At 38.6% G+C, this 21280-nt stretch overlaps 3 protein-coding genes and 1 long non-coding RNA gene across 5 annotated transcripts; 2 read left to right on the top strand and 2 right to left on the bottom strand.

Annotated features, from left to right (window-relative positions):
* Positions 1–174: 174 nt before the first annotated feature.
* Positions 175–2957, bottom strand: LOC122091447. The gene is made up of 2 exons (XR_006143940.1): positions 2633–2957; positions 175–2542 (listed from the first exon to the last, which is right to left on the bottom strand). It is a non-coding gene; the product is annotated as an uncharacterized LOC122091447 (long non-coding RNA).
* A 1360-nt stretch (positions 2958–4317) lies between these two features.
* Positions 4318–6132, top strand: LOC122092306. The gene is made up of 6 exons (XM_042662627.1): positions 4318–4347; positions 4464–4563; positions 5370–5555; positions 5642–5772; positions 5859–5934; positions 6029–6132. The coding sequence occupies exons 1-6, from the start codon at positions 4318–4320 to the stop codon at positions 6130–6132; spliced, it is 627 nt and encodes a 208-aa protein (XP_042518561.1).
* Positions 6133–9095: 2963 nt separating this feature from the next.
* Positions 9096–15205, bottom strand: LOC122090858 (protein IN CHLOROPLAST ATPASE BIOGENESIS, chloroplastic-like). 2 transcript variants are annotated; one of them, XM_042660592.1, is made up of 11 exons: positions 14920–15205; positions 11309–11392; positions 10852–10926; positions 10715–10757; positions 10568–10625; positions 10223–10390; positions 10083–10145; positions 9899–9993; positions 9683–9764; positions 9471–9581; positions 9096–9367 (listed from the first exon to the last, which is right to left on the bottom strand). In XM_042660592.1, exons 1-11 carry the CDS (start codon positions 15032–15034, stop codon positions 9227–9229), a joined length of 1035 nt encoding a protein of 344 aa, XP_042516526.1. In that variant the 5' UTR covers positions 15035–15205; the 3' UTR covers positions 9096–9226. The 2 variants fall into 2 exon arrangements, with proteins under 2 accessions (XP_042516526.1, XP_042516527.1); XM_042660593.1 differs by having other exon boundaries at positions 11309–11410; positions 14920–15203.
* A 3734-nt stretch (positions 15206–18939) lies between these two features.
* On the top strand, positions 18940–20481 carry LOC122092072 (uncharacterized acetyltransferase At3g50280-like). Its single transcript, XM_042662383.1, has one exon. It carries the CDS (start codon positions 19017–19019, stop codon positions 20394–20396), a length of 1380 nt encoding a protein of 459 aa, XP_042518317.1. The 5' UTR covers positions 18940–19016; the 3' UTR covers positions 20397–20481.
* The last annotated feature ends 799 nt before the right edge of the window (positions 20482–21280 follow it).

Here is a 21280-nt window from a genome sequence, read left to right as displayed (position 1 = left end):
AGCATGGGAAGTGAAATAGGGTTAAGCCAAGTCGGGCTCATCTCCCCTGGAAAGAACTCGAGACAAAGCTCATAAAGTTGATGAGTAGGGAACTTATCCAGCTTCGCCACAAGATCATCACCAAGACAATTGAAACAACTTATGGTTAGAAATTGCAACTTTTGAAGATATATATAACAGAACAATTACCCTTTTTTTTGGCTAAAGATCAGCAATAGAATTACATTATTAATAAGGAAATTACAAAGAATTTAGTGAGAACACAAACATTGAATTATATCTCCACCTTCCTCATGGCCATCAACAGAGAAGCAATCCAATCAAAGCAAAAACAAAATTTCTTATGAAAAACTATATTTAGGTGTCAGCTGAGAATCCCAATTGATATCATGAAGGGAAAAAGTGGCGCAGTATCCCAAGTAGAAGTAGTCCTTGTAGCAACATACTTAGCTAGCCTATCTCATCAACCCTTGTTAGTCGTAATTCAACCTTTCCGAGTAGCTTGAAGCTCTTCAACTCTGCAATGCAACATCCTTCCAATTGGTTTGATCTTGCAGGTCTAAACCCAAGCAATTCTTGAAGATTTGAAAGCCTTCCCAAACCAGAATTTCAAGGTTAATGAGTTTCCCAAGTGAAGGAGGGAGTTGAACCAAAGGGTGGGTGTTGCTTAAACTGATGTAAGTTAAATGTTGGAGTACTCCAATTTGGTCCAGTAGATTTTCTAGATATGTTTTGAAAATTGATTTTGAAAGATCCAGTACCCTTAAATATCGGCATTCAGAGAACTTTTCTGCAACTGTTAAAAGTGATCTTGTTAATTTCAACAGTCTTGGTTGTGGACAACAATGCCCGTACAGATTTTTATTGGCATGAAGGCACCTAAGATCAAGCTCACTTCTAAGGCCCAACTGAAGGCTACTAGCTCCATTCGACTAGTCATCCTTCAGCATTTTGAACAATAAATGAACCACATCATGAATCTTGCACGTGTAAACCATCTCATTGGAAGTCTTATCAGCCACTTCTATCAAACATCGATCCATCAGAGCTGAAAAAAAAATCTTCAGCTGCCACTGTTATTAATCGATCATTCCTCACAGAAACAAAACCCTCTTTAATCCACCAAAAGGTTAGTAGTTCCTTCAATATGACAATCATCTGGATAAAGAGAGAAACAGAGGAAGTATGATTTTAGATAGGAGGGGAGCTCATCATACTCATTTGCAAGGAAGCCATCACCGAGTCATCATTCTCCCTGCCAACTCTTCTCTGAAATTGTCTGCAATTCTCCTCCATATATCATAGTAAGGTAACTTGCAGAGCATGATTCCTACCACTGCCTTGCATTTCTCCACAATCTCCTTACCAACGCCCTTCCAATTCAGGGTAACCACACTTACCCCCATTAGCTGCAAAAACTATCTCACAGAACAAGCAACTATCATATTCACTGAGAAATTTCCCATCTTTTGACCAACTTCTTTAAATCTAGTGGTGAGTATGACACTGCTCCCATTTCCCTCTGGCAACCCTTCATAAATTCGGTGCCACCAGGCATTGTCTAGGCTCCAAACATTATCCTTCGCAATCAAATACCTCTGGCTTTGAAGATTATGGTTTATTTTCCTCTAACAGTTCGCCTCAATCATCTCCAACACTGGCATCTCCCTAGTGCTTTGAGCATGCTTCTCATGATTTTGTTTTTCAGTGAATGTCTGAGAGATAAAACACCCACATCCTCCTCTTAAAGTGGTTCTCCACTACCCTGTTGTAGAAGCCCTTCTGAGTCATGGTTTTGCCCAATCCACCTGTGCCAACAATCCCAATGGCAAGAAGCCGTTATTTGCTTCCAATAGCCAGTCTTTTAGCTTCTATGTGTCCGCTTCCAATTCCACCACTTGGGTATGGTCATAGATGGGAGAGCTCCATCTTGACATTTCATAATTCTACACCTCCGCATTTGCTTTGCAGTGAAAAGGGGCACGCCTAGGTAAGAAGAGATGTTCTATTTGATGGAAGTTATTTTCTCATTGATTTGTCTGAGACGCTTTCCAGTTTGGTAACAGAACGGCAGCTCTGAAGGGGGAGAAGCACTTCAAACATGTAGAAGCAACTTCTTCATCTTCTTTACATCTCACCTGGAAATCTCCAAGTATGTCTTCAGCTTCATAAACCAACTCTCGCAGACGAACTGTAAGAGTGCAGAGAGTCTGCTGTTTCCTCTTCAGCCTGTCGGCATCTCTGAGGAAGCTTTGCATGAGCTGCAGCTCACCCTTGAGCCTCTTGAACTGATCTTTAAATTCAATAATGATGCAGCTCTGCTCTTGCAAAGAATTAAGTAGTTTCCCCAAGAAGACAGAAACAACCGCATCCACCATGTCTTCTCTCTGCAAAATTCAAATGAAATGAAGAAGAAAGACGAAAATCAACCTGGTCTGCAACTCCACAACATCAATACCCATAAGCCTTCAAAGTGCAAACTCAGTGATATTTTCGTCACTCTATAACCCCAATAGCTTCAGAACCCAAAAGCCCCAAAATGCTATAAACTTCAAAACAGGTAAGTGGAGTGAAATGAAAGACGAGAGAAATGTAGTGAATTAGGCGTTAAAGAGGGACTCGGTCAACGTACCAGGAAAAAACTTCAGGCGCTGTTTACTTCGTTGCAATGCCGATTGATAAGGAATTGTAGAAAACCAAAGATCTGTAATTAGTAACTTGAGAGAAGAGTGATTAGGAAGAAGAAGAGAGATGGCAAGGGAGAAGAGCAGTCGATGTGTTCAATGGCCGTCTCCCTCCATCTAAAATCCAAGTACGATATAGGTGGAATAGGAAAGAGAATCCAGTCCAACTCCAATTTAGGAAACTAGAGATTAGTTGAACTAGGAGATCAAATAACCTAATCTAACTTGGAAAGTAAGTGGACACATAATATCATGGTTCAAAATCTCGGTGAAATTTCACTATTTTGTAATTTTTTTTATAATTTTTTTGTCAAAACGAAATAAGACAAAATGACGAAATTTCGGTATCGTTTTGGTAACTCGCCAAAACGATACAGGCCAAGGCTTATAAATACAGGATTTCATTCTGTCTCGGTGGTTTCAGTTCTATTTGTATATTTTGAAGGAAAAATACTCCAATAAGCCTCTAATTAAATACATCATCACACATTTTAACTTCCATTGGACTCCTTCAAGAAGATCTACACATTCAAAGCTTAGGAAATGTAAAGTTCTTTCTCTAAAATCATTTTTTTTTTTAAATAGTACATAAACACATGTTGGATGCTTGTAGATTTTTTATATGTTAGACACTAGAGGCCGATCTATGACCTCACGGAGTCAAAATTTTTTTTTGGTATATAAATATTTTTTTTCTAGTTTAAAATTTTATTTTCATTAACATAAATTGTTACTTTTTATGATAAATATTGCTTTGATGGATATCAACCATACATATGTCAGTCATCAATGGCTGCTCTACGACTCCATCAGAGTGAAATTTTTTTCCAATCGGTAATTATCTTTTTTTTTTTCAAAAAATATGAAAAATAAATTAATAATTGAAAATTAATTTTAAAAATAGGGAAAATATTCTGTTTTTATTTTAAAAATAAAATAAAAATACGAGATTAATATTAAAGTGTTTTGGAGCGTACTATATGCTTGTTATGTTATACCATATTTGGTTTTATTGTATTATGTCATTAAAATATTTTTTAAAATTTATTAAAAAATAATTTTATCTAAGAATAAAATATAAGCAGCTACCATATACTTGTAAGTTAATAATGACATTCTTTTATCTATGCATTAGCATTAGGGTGATATAAAATGGCTAGAAAAGGCGGTGAGGAAGGCGGGAGAAGAGGGAGAGGAGGTGGCAAACGTGATAGTAGAGAGATTGCATGGGAACACAGAGAGCCGACTGATGGCGATAAGAGGCATACAAAATGCAACTACTATCATAAGAGGTTTATGGGTGGTGGGGCCACAAAACTTAAGCAACATCTGGTTGGAAATTTCAAAGATGTGGCTGGATGCAATGAAGTGCCTAATCATATTGCCAAGGCCATAGCTGAAGCCATGAAGGGAAGGAATAAGAGAAAAGTGGTGAAGGAGAAGTCGAGGATAGAGTTTGAGGAGACACTACATGCTTCCATACATCGATATCTGCTTGATGATAGTGATGATGACATTGATGGCCCGGTATATGTGCCTGATGATATACAAACTGAGCAAGAGGTTAGAGATTGGAGGCAAGAGCAAGCATCGAGCTGACAAAGTCTTCACGAGGATATGGAAAGACGTAGACATGGAGGAGCTGGTCCATCTAGAGCAGAAGGTAGTGGATCTTCATAGATCCCTTTGCCCTTTAGGAGATCACAGAGTACAAGGGCAACCCAACCTCCACCTTCACCTCCAATGGTTCTACCTCATGTGAATCCCGTTCTACAACAGGATCCCCGTGCATACAGGAAAAATGACAGTAAGCAGCGTAAAATAAAGGGGATGTGGGGTAACATGAAGGCTTATGTTGTGGAAGCTGTGTCTAGTGGATGTTATTTCCTAGCATCCCAGCAAAAGCCACTACATGTCCTTATCACCAGCCAATGCTTGATATTGTGGCTGAGGCCGGTCCAAGGATAAAGGGGCCGGCTGCCTATGAGGTGATGAATGTATATTTGCCTAAGGAGAAGAGTGAGATGAAAGCATATATTGATGAGTTCAAAGTTTTTTGGGATAACCATAATGTGTAATTGTTGGACAGGGTCCACGAGAAAGTCCATCATCAATTTTATGGTTTATTGTGATGGTAGTAGGACCATTTCCTAAAGTCTATTGATGCATCCAAGGAAAGAAATTATGCAAAATATATTTAGAAGCTTTTGAAGGAGGTTGTGAAAGAAGTTGGGATAAAGAATGTTGTTTAGATTATGACTGACAATGGAAGTAACTATAAGAAGGCCGTACTGAAAAATGATGAACGACCCCAGATTCCAACTCTTTTGGACCAGCACACTGCATTGACCTAATGTTGAAGGACATGGGGAAGCTGAAATTTGTAAAGAGTGGTTGAAAGGGCTAGGCAAGTGAGCATATTTGTCAATAATCATGGGTTTTCATTGAACCTATTGAAGGAGAAGTGCGGGGGTGACTTGGTCATACCCGATTTTATAAGATTTGCTATCAACTATATTGCATTCCAAAGTTTTGAATCCAAGAAAGTTGGTCTTCGATCCATGTTCGTATCTAAGGAGTGGTTTGGTTGGAGGGAATCAGGATTAGCTGGTGGTAGGGAGGCACAGGCAACCATTTCATCAGAGGAATTTTGAACACAGTTGGATAAAGTGGTTAAAATCTTAGCACCAATTGTTGGCATGTTGAAGATGGTGGATTCTACTTTCAAGCCCAACTTGCCAAGCCTATGGGTTGCTATTGCAATAATGAAAGAAAATGTCTATGCTGCCAATCCACGTGGAAGTAGGAAATTTGTGAAAATAATAGAAGACTATTGGGAGCGTCAGCTTTCGCATCCATTGCATAAAGCTAGTAAGCAAAGCTGAATATATTCTTTTATGTGATACAAAAATGCATTAATGTTAACATTGACAATAATATGTTTTGTCACATTTCAGCATACTATTTAAACCCAAGGTATCAGTACACCAAGAGACTTGCATTGGATCCAGATCTTCTGCAAGCAGTGAAGCATATGGTTGCTAAGTTGCAATTAAAGCCCGATCTACAAGACAAAGCCAAAATTGAGGTTAGTTTTGTACTACTATGACTATAGGAATCTATATTTCAATACACTGATTGTTAACTAGGGCCCTATTTGTAAATTTGTTATAGATGAAAGAATTCAGGGATGCATTAGGCAGCTTCGGAGCTCTCGCCACATACTTGGGTCGTAAGATTACTGATCTTGGTATGAAATCCAAATTTTAGTTTGTTAGTTATACAAGTGTTAAGTGTTTTGGAACATAAATAATATCTTACACTTGTTGTAACTTGTAATGCAGCTGAATGGTGGGTGTTGTATGGGGGTTCAGCACCGGAATTAAGGAAGATTGCCATCAAAGTACTCTCCCAGACATGTTCTGCATCTGGTTATGAGAGAAATTGAAACATATTTTCACTCATCCATTCGAAAAGGCAGAATTGATTGGGTCCACAACTTCTGAATAACTTGGTGTATGTGCATTATAATATGAGACTGAGGATGCAGTACATACGCACAGGTATGGAGAATGATAGGGGTCAGATCGAGCTGACTGATGTTTTCAAGATTGACTCAGATGAGGAGGATCCTTTAGTGGTCTTGGTGAGGGACAAAGGTGACCCGTTAATGGATCAACCAGGAGGTAGGCCGGACCCATATCTAGTGCGCTAGATGGTGGTCGATGTTGATAATTTAATGGCTACAGAGGGAATGATACATTCACAGACCCCTCGATCATTCGAGCTTGCACCTGGTAGGGATGATTCATATGGAGATGATGATTGGTCCATTTTATCGGGTGGTCGTACCCACACCCAGACTCAAACACAAACATAGGCACAGACACATGGTGATGGTGATGATGGTGAGGATGATGGTGATGGTGATGGTAATGATGATGGTGATGGGGGAGGGGTGATAATCGATTTGAAAGAGTTCGAGAGTAGTATGAGCAGGCCGAGTAAGAGCCGAAGCCAGTGCGATTCACTAAGGAAAGTCAGTTTCAATATGCCACACAAGATACTGATCACAGTGCACACCCATTAAGTGGAGGGAGGAGTTCAGGTTATACTAGAGGGCCTCATCGCCGATTTGATGGAGATCGATAGCGAGATTGTATGGATGTTGATAGTCTATCCACTTCTATTGGCCGAATGCCCCACAATGAGAGCCCCATCATTTACTGGAGAGAGCACTTGGTCGGAGTATCATGGACCTTATGGTCAATTCATTGGGATAGGGCATACATTTGGTTCATCCATTCCTAGTAGTAGTACTAACTATGGCTCCCAGACCTAGTCACATGGTAGTGGCTTTGTGAAAAGTTTATTCTCATACCTAGCCAATCTGTACTTGTTATCGAAACCATCAATTGACAGTAGCTCAATGGTAGGATCTTCTTCTTCATACTATGGTGGTGGTACGTACCCTCGAATAGGTTACCTTCAGTATGTAGATGATTCAGTCTTTTTCGTAGTTGTGGAGGACTATGTTCGATTCTTCTCTCAAACTATGGCATGACATGCATTTGTAGTGCAGTCAGAGGAAAATGCACGTCAACTCCATCGTACTGGGCGTGGAATCAAGCCAGGCCGTCATAGTTGTTTCCAATAGATAGTAGATACTACATAGTCATTATGATTACTGTTGGACTGTTGTGTAACTAATATGTTCAGTGTTTGACTTTAATTGGGACTTGTGAATTAAGGAGTCGCATACTATATTACTCTAATACTCTAAATATTAGTTAATCAATGTTGATGTATGTTTGATCATGGCTTAGATGCATTATTTATTTGTTTTACTATCATATTATATCTTGTTCTAACAATGAAACAAGTAAAATTTCTAGATCAATTCGACGGTTGCTGCCAAACAAAGGTGCAAATCTAAAACAATGTCATGTTCTAATATTTTTACATTTTTATGTTCTAAGCATGTTTATTAACCTTAAAATAAACTACCACTCGAAATTTCAAGTCAAAATATGACCATTTGACCATCGAAATAGGCAACCAAAAAAAAAATACTCAATTTCGATAAAATTTCGGTATTTAGGTGTGTTTGAACCCACCAAAACAAAACAAAATTTCGAATCTTGACACATATTCCAACAGAAATGAAACAACGAAGAGAGAAAACAGCGAACTAGAGAAGGAACAAGGAAGAACTGTGACTTTTCTGGGTGACGTGATTTCATTACTTCAAATGGAGTGGCCTTCTCATTCTCCAACTGACCCCCTCTAATAACATCTACTACACCCCACCCCTACGGCCCTACCTCTACTCCTACTGTTAGGATTTTTATGTGGGCTTAACTGATACCGATTGATCCATTGGGCCCAAGCAATTATAGACCCACTCTGATTAGGAAACTCCTAGCTCTTTCCATTGAGAGTGGAATAGGGTTTTAGGGATTCTATTATAAATAGAATACTGACGGTCCCTGCAGCCATTACTTTACTTAATGCCTTATTGGTTTTGGGAGCACGGCTTTCTCACAAGAGCAAGTGCACAGAAAGAAAGGAAACCCTAGAGTAAGAGGCTGCAGAAGATCTCAGTAGAAGGACTCCACTTGCGTAGTTCATTGTCATCTTCATGGGAATAATGTTTAACCACATGGGACAGAGGTTCATGATCTATGTTCATGGGACACAGGTACTTCTTTATTCTCATTTATGGTTCATGTCATGGTTGTCCCATTGATTATTATAGATATGGTAAATCTATATGGTTATGTATTTTAAGATGGGATACTTTATTGTTCTTGGTTTAGGGACTACACCTATGATTAATCTTTTATGATTGGTTGATGATTCTTGTATTCTAAACACTATAGGGTTATTCATATGTTTAATATGGTAAAGAATCCCCAACACCTACCCCTACCCCCAAAACTTGGTCTGATCCCAGTCCGTCCAACCTCTTTAGCTGCAGCCTAGTTTGGGAAAGAATGAATCCAATGAAGGGGAAGTCCCACTCTCTGGCTGTTATTACAAATTTTTCTGGGTAAAATAACCAAAGTGCATTTTCACAACTTCTATCATTTACTTCAGTATCTGCAAAATCTAAAAGAAGGTATACATAATAGTATTTTATCCAAAAAAAAAAAAAAAAAAAAGATAGTATTTTTCATAGTGACTAGCATTTGCCGAAGGAAAAAAGTGTCTTTTGTTGCCGTTTCACTGCTTTCTCTAACGTATATTTCTTCCATGCAAATTCATCTGTCAAGAATTTCTGTAAAGAGCTCTGCTGAAACTAACATTCAAGTACAACAAAGATGTAAAACTGTCTAAATGGGAAACAAGGCTATTTGGCAATTTGTATTCTATGAACAACTAAAGTCTAGAGAATTATTAACAAAGATGTTAAAAATTAAGACCATCTATCCATTTTTATTAATTAAAATTGAAACAAAGAAACATCCAAAACTGGAACCAAAAAAAAATTAAAACATTCCTGATCAATTTCTTGATGCGGTTGGATAGCTCTCATCAACTCAATCTCTGTAAAGAATCAATCTTGCAATATCATGGAGTCCAGCCTCCTTGTAACAATCTGCAATTCGCTCCACGGAGTCGGTCCAGGTCCCCTCAACTGAGGCCAAATCCAACAAAAATGCAGCTTCATCCAATGCAACCTGCAATGGGAATCAAACCAAGTAACCATAAATAAGCCTGATAAACTTCTGTGTTAGATTCCAATAAAACCAGTAACCTCATGGAACTATACAGTCATACAACCTGAGCAGGTGGCTTCCCCTTTTTCAGATCTTCCATCTTACCCTCTTCTGACACTTTCTCCTTTATGTACTCGATTTGCTCATCCTCCCATCCTGCAATATCAGCAACTTCCTGGACAAGATTAATTCAAACATTATTCCATGTGAAGCAACCACAGAATAGAGAATGAAAGAAAATAGATATCATGAAATGGTTGATGAAGAGGAAAAAACCTTGTATTTGCAACCCAATGTCCACCATGGTGATTTCAAAGCACCCCTTGCAGCATCTTTCGCTTCTAGCTTACGCCCAACCCTGTAATGATGCATCCAAAAGCTTCTTATTAAGAGGAAATTTAAATCCATATCAGTTGGCAGAATGCGAAAACTCAAATTTCTACAAAAACAAGTAAAGAACATCTCTGAAATTACTCAGACAAGATTACGAACTTGAGCAAAACCTCTGCATTAAACACAAAAGGCCGTCCAAATCCGGGAAAATGCTCCTTCCTTGTATAGAACTCCCCAGTCACCAATGCAGAAACCTTCCATCGACAAGTAAAACCAATCAGCACTAACCACAAGATACCCACATTGCGTTTTTATGGAATCAGCCAAACTACGGAATTCTCACATGGTCCCCATTCTCAAAGTGCTGCATTACTTTACGTTCTAAGACATCGGGAAACAGACCAACCTGAAAAGGAACAATTAAACATGAAAATTCACCCGACAAGGTCATTATGCAACAAAGTTTAGATATATCTGCCAGACCTTCTTCAAAAGATAGATGTCAAGGTTTGCAATCTTAGATTCAGTGAAGTCGCCCCTTCTGCAAAGTTTCTTACCAGCCTCCAAGGAAGCAGCAAATAGTTCACCATTACCTTCGTCTGAGCAGTTGGCCTCTTCTTCCACCAGCATTCTATGAATATATTGGTCCACCTACATTAGGAAGTCCAAGAGGATATTAGTTAAGAACTCTTATGTGGTACAATAACTTAATCTAAGGAATCATGGTCAACGGTTCAACAACCGATCTATCCAGCAATCTATGCAATAATAATACAACCAAAATAAAATCTATGCGATAATAAGCATCCTTCCAGTTTAATGTATTACATTCTTGGCTAAAAGCCATACTCCATGCTTACGAACTTCCACAACTGGCATCTCCATCCTGCGTAACCAAATGAAGATAAACTTGTAATAAATGATGCAAATAAAAATGGAGAAAAGAGAGAGTCACCCGAAAACTGGATCTTTTACCCAGATGGAGCTGTTGGCCATCGCAACAATGCAGTTAAAGCACCTACAGCAAACAAAGAATGGACGAAAGCAGCAGTTAAAACTTCAAATCAATTGGCAGTAGATGATTATATAGACAGAAGGTGTTTTGCTTGAACCTGAATGATTTTCTGATAGGGGAATAGCAAGGGGAATCAACCCTTCCCTAGCTCCAGGAGAGGCAATTCGGTCACCTGTTACCATGCAAATAGACCACGGCAGAACAGAGTTATTTAAAGAAAAACTCTGGTCAAACAAGACAGACTAAAAACAAGGAATGGGTTTCATATCTTCAAGAATATAGAGATTATGATTTATGAACCTGGTATTTTTTAGCAGATGAAATCCTTCCATACAAACTGAAAATGACATGGGGTTCTTTGTGTTCATGTGCTATAGACTTTTACAATAGAAGACCTATATAACTAAGGAATTAAGATTTTATTAGGCACCAGAATGTAAAAATGCTGACATTATGTGACATAAGGAAATAAGAAGCTAGTAAATGATGAGTTTCTCGATACCCTACACAATACATGGGAGACCCAGCAACAAAAGAGGTTGTGAAACATCTACCTCTTATTTGAAGCATTTTCAACAAACATTGTAGATACTCGGGAGGTCGAATTGCAGCTATATCTTTGATAAATGATATATGGTCTGCATTTCATTCAGAAACTGTTAAAAGCATGTAATACATTAAATCAGAATTCATCACAACTTCTGGTCAGAAAATATTCATCTCTCAGTAAACACAAAAACAACATTTACACCCAATAAATAAAAAATATCAATTCACAGCCAAACATAAGTTGAACAAAATCAAATTGAGATATCGTCAAGTGGAAATGGATATAGATACCGGAAAACAAGTTCCACTTACAATCTCACAGATCATGGTGAAGAACAAGTGGCTACACACTATAAACAAACTACGATCTTTTCTTGCAGATAAAATTGTAATGCTCCTTCCTTCAAGAAACAAAACATTCATTCCCTAAATATAGAAATATAGAATTATTCTAGGTTTAGCTCTAAAAGTAGATACTGAAATCTCAACCAATATCACAAATCAAGGCAAGAACATCAGTGGATCCAGGAAAAACATAATTAATTCAAAAGCCCTTATAGGCTTCTTTTTCCAAGATAAATCATTTTAACCAGACATTTTCCTAATGTTAAGTTCTTCAGATTCATTGTCCATAAACTAAGCAAAACCCATACTACTACAGTAACAATGGAATTAAGATATTAACAAAGTGGATGTTAGGGACTTATAAGTAGAGCATATGGCAATTTCCACAACTGACAAGAATGCACATGGCTGAGCAGCATAATAGAGACGTAAGGCCATCTGAAAACTTTTCGGGAACAGAAATTTAGAGATTGATTTTCCCCCTTATTCCAAGCCTTATCACGAGTATCCAGTAATCCCAGGAAGAATTGAAAAGGAAAACGCAAATTACTTCCTTTAGTTCAGATCAAACATCTTATTCTTTAAATTAGAAACTATGACACCTTCGGGAAGAACAGAAATTCAATGGTACTGTTTCAGACCTAAAAGCAAACTTAACGAAAATGCAAATCATTTTTTCATCAACATAAAATATCGAATTTTCAAAGATGATTTCAAAGCCAGAAAATCTTCAAGAGACTTTCCCAACTTTATCCTTTTTCTTCTTTTTTATGTCAAGAAACTATGAGTTTCAAAATAGTAACTGGATGGAAATAGAGGATCCTTCAGATACAGTTGACATTGCAACAAGGCAGAGACAGCAATAGGTAGCAGAATCTGGGCTTCAGTAGCAGAATCTCATGCATAAAAGCATGAAAATTAAAGCTTCTAGAAATACAAATAGACCCAATAACTTGATAATCATCACCACAGATAAGGAAATTGTAATTGTAAACAGGCATTGCCCATTAACAGGGTGTCGTAATGGGCCACTAAATAAAGGGCAGTCACCGGGATAGTGCTCTAAGATGTAGCCATCTGATGCAACAGTAGGAAAGCCTTTTAGCCTTTACCATTATTATGCAGCAACAATCAGCTGCATCCCCAAGCATGTTACTCTACTCATCTATCTCACATGCATGCCATTTATTCTGCCTTCTCAATGTTAAATTGCTAAATTTGTTCAATTGACGCTTGGACAGAAACCATCTTCAATCATTACCTCTGTAGCTATTCTAAAATAAAGCAAAATGAACATATTTCAATTATTTTAAATAATATTTTGAAGATCATTCTAAACAATAATTAATCCAAGATATGGAAAGAAAAAAAAATTACAAAAAAGGCTGAGAAGGTCACTACATTGCAATATAGCTGCATAGCATTTTTCTGGATGGAGAGACACAGGAAGCAGATGATAATGTTTTACATGGCTAGCATACTTCTAGGAATAACACGTGTTAAAAAAAATTGTATCCGATTTAATCATAGGTTTAGAAAAATGCAAATATATCACGATGATCGTTATATCGTAGCTAATGATTTCTTTAGAGCCTTATGGCCATGCAAATATAATTGGAACAGAACATTAGTGCCAGTACCATCAGAAGTAGTGGTACACTAGAGAAGCAAACTTCTAAGCAAATTATTCATAAATCCTACAACATTATCTTTTTTTTCCCCCTAATCACTCTGTTAGTTCTACATATTCGAAGATTGATTCTAAACATCAACCAGGAGGATCAGGATGATCTAGATAACTTTCTAGCTGATGAACAACTCAGCAGCAGGGTAACTTGATTATATGCTGGATTCAGAATATTAATTTTGGTTTTCTATGGAGAAAAAATGGATGTCAGTAATGTAGTCAAAGCAGGAGCCAGGAGAGGAGATCAGCATAGTGCTTAACCATACCTAAAAGTAGATGAGTAGGTCTTTGGTAAGGTGCCCTAGTTATGTTTCAGGGCTTAATAAAAGAGAAAGAGAGAGAGAGAAGAGAGAGAGAGAGAGTTCCATCCTTTGTCTGTATACAGAGTATATGCTACAATATTTCCTCTTTTTCCTGTGTGTGTGGGAGGGGGGATTGGAATCATAACATAATTACTGGTTTCAACAAATAATGAGCCACTTAAAGGTATTTGAAGCAAGAATTAACCACCACCCCCACCCCCCCCAAAAAAAAAAAGTAGAAAGCGTATCCAAATAGGATGAAGAAAAGTCAAATGAAGACCAACAAGACCATTACTGTGTATGCTTGGTGTTGCAATTGATGCTTTTGTTCATGCCAAGCAAGCAACTGTTTGCCCACGGGAATAACACCTTTATATGTCTATATCATATTCATACAACTATAACATACAAATTTTTTTCCCGGTTCAGTTTCAATGTTGGTATTTTTCCATCTTCCCTCGGTTAGAGGTAATAGCAGGTTCAATCCTATCTAACCTTTAACTACATAAGATTTTGGCATCTCTACTCTCTAGAATAATTGATGGTCTGTAAAAAGGATTTTCTTTTTTCCCAATTACATGATAGGTTTGAAACTCTTTACTCCTTCACCTCTGCCGCAATGTTCTAAAACGGCTATTTACAAGGTTGGATCATTTGTATTAATCATAAGTAAATGACAGAAGCTGTTCACCTTGAAAGTGAATGACCCAAGGAATACATTAACATTTTATGGGCCATCTCAGCTTCCATGTCACACATGCAACTGCTCCTCCCCAGATAAAAAGACCTTAAAGAAAATAATAGTACAAGATCCAAAGATTGAAAACAATCAATATGCCTATACCATGTTATTAAGATGGAAAGAAATAAGCAATAATAACATATTGGAGGTAATCACTCCGGAGACTACAGACACCCGAACGAGAATTCCACAGCAGCTAGTTACATATTGGCTTGCCCAACCAACTCCTCCTTTCTATTAGTCTAATTCAGCCCCAGCCCACTACACAGATACTCTAATATCTTCCAAATGTAAGAAAATCTTACAAAAAAATTAGCATAAACCCGTATTATTTTATTTTATTTTCTTCTTATTTCTTTTAGTTTTGAACTGCCATTGCCCTCTGGTTTTTCGTAGATAAACAAGTCAATCAATGCAAATCTCAAAATCTAAGCTGTATATTCATCTATAACTCGTAAGAAATCAGAAAAGATGTTTGCTTCCGCTTTGCACATTTCAATGGCAGAGATATGATGATGCAGATGGTAATCGATAATTTACCAGACGTTAAGGAAGTAGGAGACCTCGCAAGAACAGCTTTGCTGCGGCGAACAAATAGTGTAGGGAGTGCAGTAGCACATGGACCACCAATCACTACTCCCCCGCCCACCTTCATCTTCTTACTCCCTCGTCAATTCAAACCACCAAAAACCGAACCATTAACGCGCCTTCACTGTGCGACTCATCTGCAGAATGGAGAAGGGTTTGCGTCCACTGGCTTGCTGTGGTAGACACTGCAGATGGTCTAGCTGCTCTAAGCTGCCGTAGCATCACTAAAAGGTACTCATCAGTCCATGAGCGGGAATGTGGTTGGCCCAATCCTAGACCAACCATAAGATAAGATGTTGAGAATCTTACGGGTAAGGGTGTCAAGCGGTCCGGTCGGGTCGGGGCCGGGCCAGTTTCGATCGGTCATAATGGGGATCGGTCATTATCTAGGGCTGCACTGTGAACTCCCGTTTAGCTAAACGGGCTTAGCTAGGATAGGCATGGTACAGTTAATAATCAAGTCGGTCGGTCTCGGGCTCTAATCGGGCTATCATAAATTGGCCTTAACTGGGCTATAGACCTATTTAGCTTTAAATAGGCTTTAAATAGGCCATCTTTAAAATTGGTCTCTTAAATGTGCTCGAAGGGGAATACCATTAAAATTAGACAAAGATGGGCATCGCAAAGAAAGATCCCATAGTTAAAATTAATTAAGCCAAAGATGGGCAAAGCAGCTACGATACTAACGTACTTGATATTTAACCCATGGAACTCAAATCAATTAAACAATGATTACACAACCCAAGTTTAATAAGTTCAAATCAATTAAACTATGCTTGAAAGATGAATGTTTTCAGATAATGATAAGCACCATCCTAACTGTACATATCACATAGCCTAGGCACTAAATACAAACTGTATTAAAAAATAATAATAATAAAATAAAATACAAGTAATATTAAAGTGGTCAGGCTAGGTCGAGCTTAAAGGAATCGGCTCAAGTTGGGCCGGTTGGGCACCCGATGGGCTAGGTAGTTGCACCGTGTACTACCTATTTATAAACATTGCGAGCTCAATCCCGACACATTTATTAATCGGGCAGGTATAGGTAGGGCCATAAACGTGTTGGGCTTGGTCGGGCCAATCGGCACGGGCCTGGAATCGACACCCCTACTTACGATTGTTGAATGGGAATTGAAGGAATCGAATTGAATCAAATAGAATATGGTTACAATTATAAGATGTTGAGATTATTAGGTTATGTTTGGTAACGTTTTAAAAAAATGTTTTTGGAGTTTTTTTGTTTTATGAGAACGAAAAAATGAAATAAAGCATTTAGATGCATTTATGATGTGTTCTTTTTTTTTGCAACAAAAGTGGGAAAAAAAAAAAAAAAAGAAAAACAAAAAAAAAAAAGGAGAATTGATGAAACGACAAAAGATAGTTCTCTCGTTCTAGTTTCGTTAAAAAAAAAACGATATTTTGACACAGAAACTAAAATTTCTGTTTTTTACACGAAACATCATTTCTGTAACAAAAACAATACCAAACACAATCTTAGATGTGTCAAATTGGATATGGAACTAGGAATCAAAACCAAATCCAGACTAAATAATTGGAATCGAACTAAATCAAATAAAATATAGTTATAAAAGGAACATAACTGAGGTGAGACTTGGTCACTTTCCTGTTCGAGCATAAGAACCAAATAGGGACTGAAACCGAATCAAATACTTAAATTCCAAACCGATTGACACTCTCAGTTGAGAGTCACTTGAGACTCGATTCTAAGACCAAACCTATCCTACCACCTCATGTCTTTTTCTTTTTTGGATAGGTTACCTCCTGTCATCAGCCTCCACAAAATATTTAGTTTGTTTTGCAGGAAATAGAAGCCTAGTTCGCCAGGATTGAGTCAGTATTGATTGAAACCAATCCTCAATCCTGACCAATCCGATAATGATCCACTGGTAAGATATAAAGATAAAATGGTCTAAAACATTATTTTAAAAAAAAAAAAAATGGATAAATCCATCCAATTCCAACTGATATCAATTTGATATGGATTAGTATCGATTGACACTAATCCCAACACAGTTATCCATAAGTGCCAAGGTTTTAAAATTCAGGATCAATTTGGGATTGCTATCGAATGGATTTACCTACCATTAGGGTTGATAGCCTAGTGGTGAAAATGCCTTCAATCCATAACTGCTCAAGTGGACTGGTTGTGGGTTCGAGTCTTGGTATGCCCACTATCGTCCATTGGTCCTGCGGAAGCATTGCTTGCCGTATGGGGGCTTGTCCTGGGGCTATGATCACTACCATGGAGTACCTTTTTTATTTTACCAAAAAAAAAAAAGAATGGATTTATCCTTTTTTCTTATGAATTATTATTGCGGACCATTTTAGCCATACACCCTATCAGAGGATTGGCCTTGACTGGTAACAATATGTTGATGTTAAACATACCAGATGCGTGATCATTACATTATGAAATGAAGTACAAAACTTGAAGGAAGTATAATGTTTCAAAAGAAAATACTAATCTAAAACAAGGAAAAGAAGTAAAAAAAAATAAAAAATAAAAAAACGAAATGAAGGATATACTTGATGTCTAAATTTATTTGATCTGTTGACGATGATCACTTCTTTCTTCCACCATAGTCTCTTTTATGGTTCTTTTGAATGATCTTGTTTTTTTGACAGTTTCGTAACTGCAGAAACCCATGTGCCATATATTTAGTGGGATAGTTATTGGAATTACACTCCCTCAATTGGTTGTAACTACTTAACCACTTAAGTCATGTGTTTGTAACTTCCATGAAACTAAATCACGTTTGTACGAATTATGTTAATTGACAATCGGTCAAGCTGACCAAAAAGTTTGATTCAGTTAGTTGATCGTAAAATGTTGCAATCGATCAGCATATCATAAAATATCACAATTAGTCAACTGACCGTAGTTAGAAATGGTCAATTTATAATACAAGTTCATCATTGTTAGCCAAGCTGACTTAAATTTTACTTGGAACCAACTCATATTGGTATGAAATCTTTCTCCAGGACCTTTTCGTAAAACGACCAATCCTTTAATATAGGTTTCCTATCATCTGATTGGTGATTTGCCTTATACATTTGACCGTGAATGGGGTTGTATGGAAGGTGTCAGGAGAGATGATGAACAGGGAAGGGGGTGGTGGGGTGGGGTTGCAAGGAAGGGGGTTGGGAAAGATGATGGGCAAGGAAGGGGACGGATGAAATTGAATCTGTTGCTCATGCCATCACCTGATCATACATGTAAGTAGTCAACATTGTCTCTTTTGCTTTCAAATATATCTTATCTTCAACTTTACAAGAACAAGAACTGAAATATGTGTTGAATACTCACATATATGATCGGATGATCAAACATGCAACTGGGTGAAGACGGGATTGCAGGAAAGGGGTAGGATTTAGGACTAAAGAGAGAGATGAGCACGGAAAATCGTCAAAGAAGATGATGTGGGTCCCAATGTTGTGTCATATTAAGAAAAAAAATATTTTTCCATGGCCACATGTCAGCCTCCCAATGTGGTAAGTAGACATCTACTCTCCTACCGTCCATATGCATGAAACTGCGGACCCATTTATGGTGGTTCCTAGTGATGCTTATTTCAGTTAGGTGATCAGCACCGACACAATGTCAATGGTCAATCATTTCGCTTAAGATAAATGCAACATTATAAAAGTTCTTTCTTGCTTATCAAGAAAAGCAAGATAATATTTACATGGTTAATTCTCTGAACTATGGTTTGGCTCTTGGTGTAGACTTTAGATTTCTTATTCAAAGTCCTCCTTTGAATGATTCTTTTCTTTCTCGGAGAAAGTTATCCGGCACTTATATTCTAAGCCGCTTTTCTCCTTCATTCTTAATTCGTGTCCAGCACTGTAGCCTTAACAACCGCGCTCGGGAAGTCGTAACGCAGTCGCGGACGAGAGTTGCAACTTCTTTATAAGGAAGATGAGCATCCTCTAGGGTAGATCTCTCTCTCTCTCACTCTCTCTCTCTCTCTCTCTCTCTCTCTCTTGGAGGTGTGGCAAGTGAATAGAAGTGAAACGAGTAATTAATGGCGAGTCATCCGGTCATTCGGCACATCTCAAGATGCTCCATCAAACCAGAGAGCTTGTCAGACGAATCAAAAGAGCCTTTACACTTGAACCCATGGGATCTCTCCTTGCTCAACGCACATTACATCCAAAAGGGTCTTCTCTTTTCAAAACCTTCCCCAACCAAAGACCCTTCCTTTACCATCATCGACCACCTTAAGGATTCCCTTTCCCGCACCCTTGTCCACTTCCTTCCCCTGGCCGGCCATCTCGTCACCCATAAACAAGACGACCCCCCTTCTTACTCTATATCTCTGGATTGTAACAACCCTGGAGTTGATTTTGTCCACGCTGTTGCAGATGTTACCATGGCAGACATCCTCTCCTCTGTCGATGTTCCCCCCATTGTTAAATCATTCTTTCTGTTAGACAGAGCTATCAACCACGATGGTCACAACTTGCCTTTGCTGGCCGTGCAGGTGACGGAGTTTCTAGATGGAATCTTCATCGCATGCTCTTTCGACCACATCGTCGGTGACGGCACTTCCTACTGGCATTTCTTCAATACATGGGCCGAGATATGCAGGATGATGGTCAAAGGAAACCATGATTATGATCACATCTCGCGCCCACCAATCCTCAGACGCTGGTTTCTCGATGGCCAGAGACCCATAATCAACTTACCTTTCTCTCACCATGATGAGTTCATTGACAGGTACAGCCCACCCGAGGTGCTAAGAGAGAGATTTTTCCATTTCTCATCACAATCCATTGCGAGACTCAAAGCTAAGGCCAACGCTGAGTGCAACACCACCACCATATCCTCCTTTCAGGCTTTGTCATCATTTGTGTGGAGATCTGTGACACGGGCACGCTGTCATCTACTCAGTCAGCTGCAGACAACGACTTGCAGGTTAGCCATCAATAATAGATCAAGACTGAACCCACCATTATCCACTGACTACTTTGGAAACTGCGTTGAAACTGCTAGCGCAACTGCCAGTGTTGGAGAATTGCTCAGCCATGGAATTGGGTGGGGAGCATGGCTATTGCACGAGGCTGTGAATGACCACACTGACAGTAAGGTGAGGGGTAAGCTGGAGGTGTGGACAAAGAGTCCTATCATTTACCAATATTGCAATTTCATTGATCCCTGCACCGTCCTAATGGGAAGTTCACCTAGATTCAACATGTATGGGTGCGACTTTGGGTGGGGAAAGGCAGAGGCTGTTCGGAGTGGGTCTGCAAACAAGTTCGATGGGAAAGTGTCTTCATACCCAGGGCGCCAAGGAAGAGGAAGTGTGGACTTGGAGGTGAGTCTTCCGCCAGAGTCTATGAATGCTCTCGAGTCCGACCCAGAGTTTCTGGTTGCAGTGTCGCCTTCCCACCAGCACCAATAAATCACCAACTTGTAGTATCACGTCCCGTGCAATTACATTTAAAATCATTTCTATGCCAATTTCCATAAAAACAAGTTCCATGCCCGAAAAAATAAAACTCTTTGGCTGGGATGATGCAATACTACAAAATGAATCCAATTATATATTGAGACCGGATACGCTCCATAGCCTCCAACCCCGTCTCACACCATCCATGGGGTATGGGAGGATCAAAATTCTTATTTCTCTGTCTGGGAGCATAGTATACGCTAGCACCTCACTAATATTGATGATGAGGTTTTTTATCAGAATGAAAGTTCTTCAAGATAATTTATAAAGGGGAAAAGAATACTCCCTGGCCACGTAGGCCTACGTCAATATAGGGCCAATGACGTGGTTTACATGAGCATAAACATGGATGAGTTTTTCGAGTTTCATAAGGATGAGGGCATAATTTGTCTCCCTTTCATGTCTAATTGCAAAACCATGTGATCAAGGAACGTTTATTTCCACAAATTACACAAGATTCATCTTACATACGACTTAAGATTTCTACTCATAGAAACTAGAGAAATAATCTGCCATATGTCTCCTATTTAGATGATAAGGAGACAACTTTTAATGAATATTCGATCTCTTTTTTTTTTTTTTTTTGGTGAATGAAAAATATATTAAAACAGGAAAGAAAACAAATACAACATATAGAGCCAAATTAGCTAGACCAGGGTGAAAACCCTACCAAGCCCTAAAGAGATGGGCCTCAAACCCCTAAGAGATGGGACAAACCCAAAAAGGGAGAGTGAAGAAACAAGCCAAAGGAGGGAGAGGGAGTGATACAATGAAAAAGGGGGGAGGGAACAAACAAACAAAGAAGGGAGGGAGGGATATAATAAAAGGGGGGGGGG

This window comes from Macadamia integrifolia, chromosome 10, assembly GCF_013358625.1.
Source record: "Macadamia integrifolia cultivar HAES 741 chromosome 10, SCU_Mint_v3, whole genome shotgun sequence".
NCBI classification, from domain to species: Eukaryota; Viridiplantae; Streptophyta; class Magnoliopsida; order Proteales; family Proteaceae; genus Macadamia; species Macadamia integrifolia.
Note: the sequence above shows the minus strand (reverse complement) of the source record. Positions and strands in the feature narration are given on the sequence as shown.

Coding starts and splice junctions, on each gene's coding strand:
- LOC122090858 (XM_042660592.1), bottom strand. CDS start 15,034: ATGAAGGTGGGCGGGGGAGTAGTGATTGGTGGTCCATGTGCTACTGCA. Junction 10,626..10,714: donor TGGCCAACAGCTCCATCTGG/GTAAAAGATCCA, acceptor TTGGTTACGCAG/GATGGAGATGCCAGTTGTGG. Junction 9,368..9,470: donor AGGGGAAGCCACCTGCTCAG/GTTGTATGACTG, acceptor TTCCCATTGCAG/GTTGCATTGGATGAAGCTGC.
- LOC122092072 (XM_042662383.1), top strand. CDS start 19,017: ATGGCGAGTCATCCGGTCATTCGGCACATCTCAAGATGCTCCATCAAA.
- LOC122092306 (XM_042662627.1), top strand. CDS start 4,318: ATGGAGGAGCTGGTCCATCTAGAGCAGAAG. Junction 5,773..5,858: donor AAGACAAAGCCAAAATTGAG/GTTAGTTTTGTA, acceptor AATTTGTTATAG/ATGAAAGAATTCAGGGATGC. Junction 5,935..6,028: donor TCGTAAGATTACTGATCTTG/GTATGAAATCCA, acceptor CTTGTAATGCAG/CTGAATGGTGGGTGTTGTAT.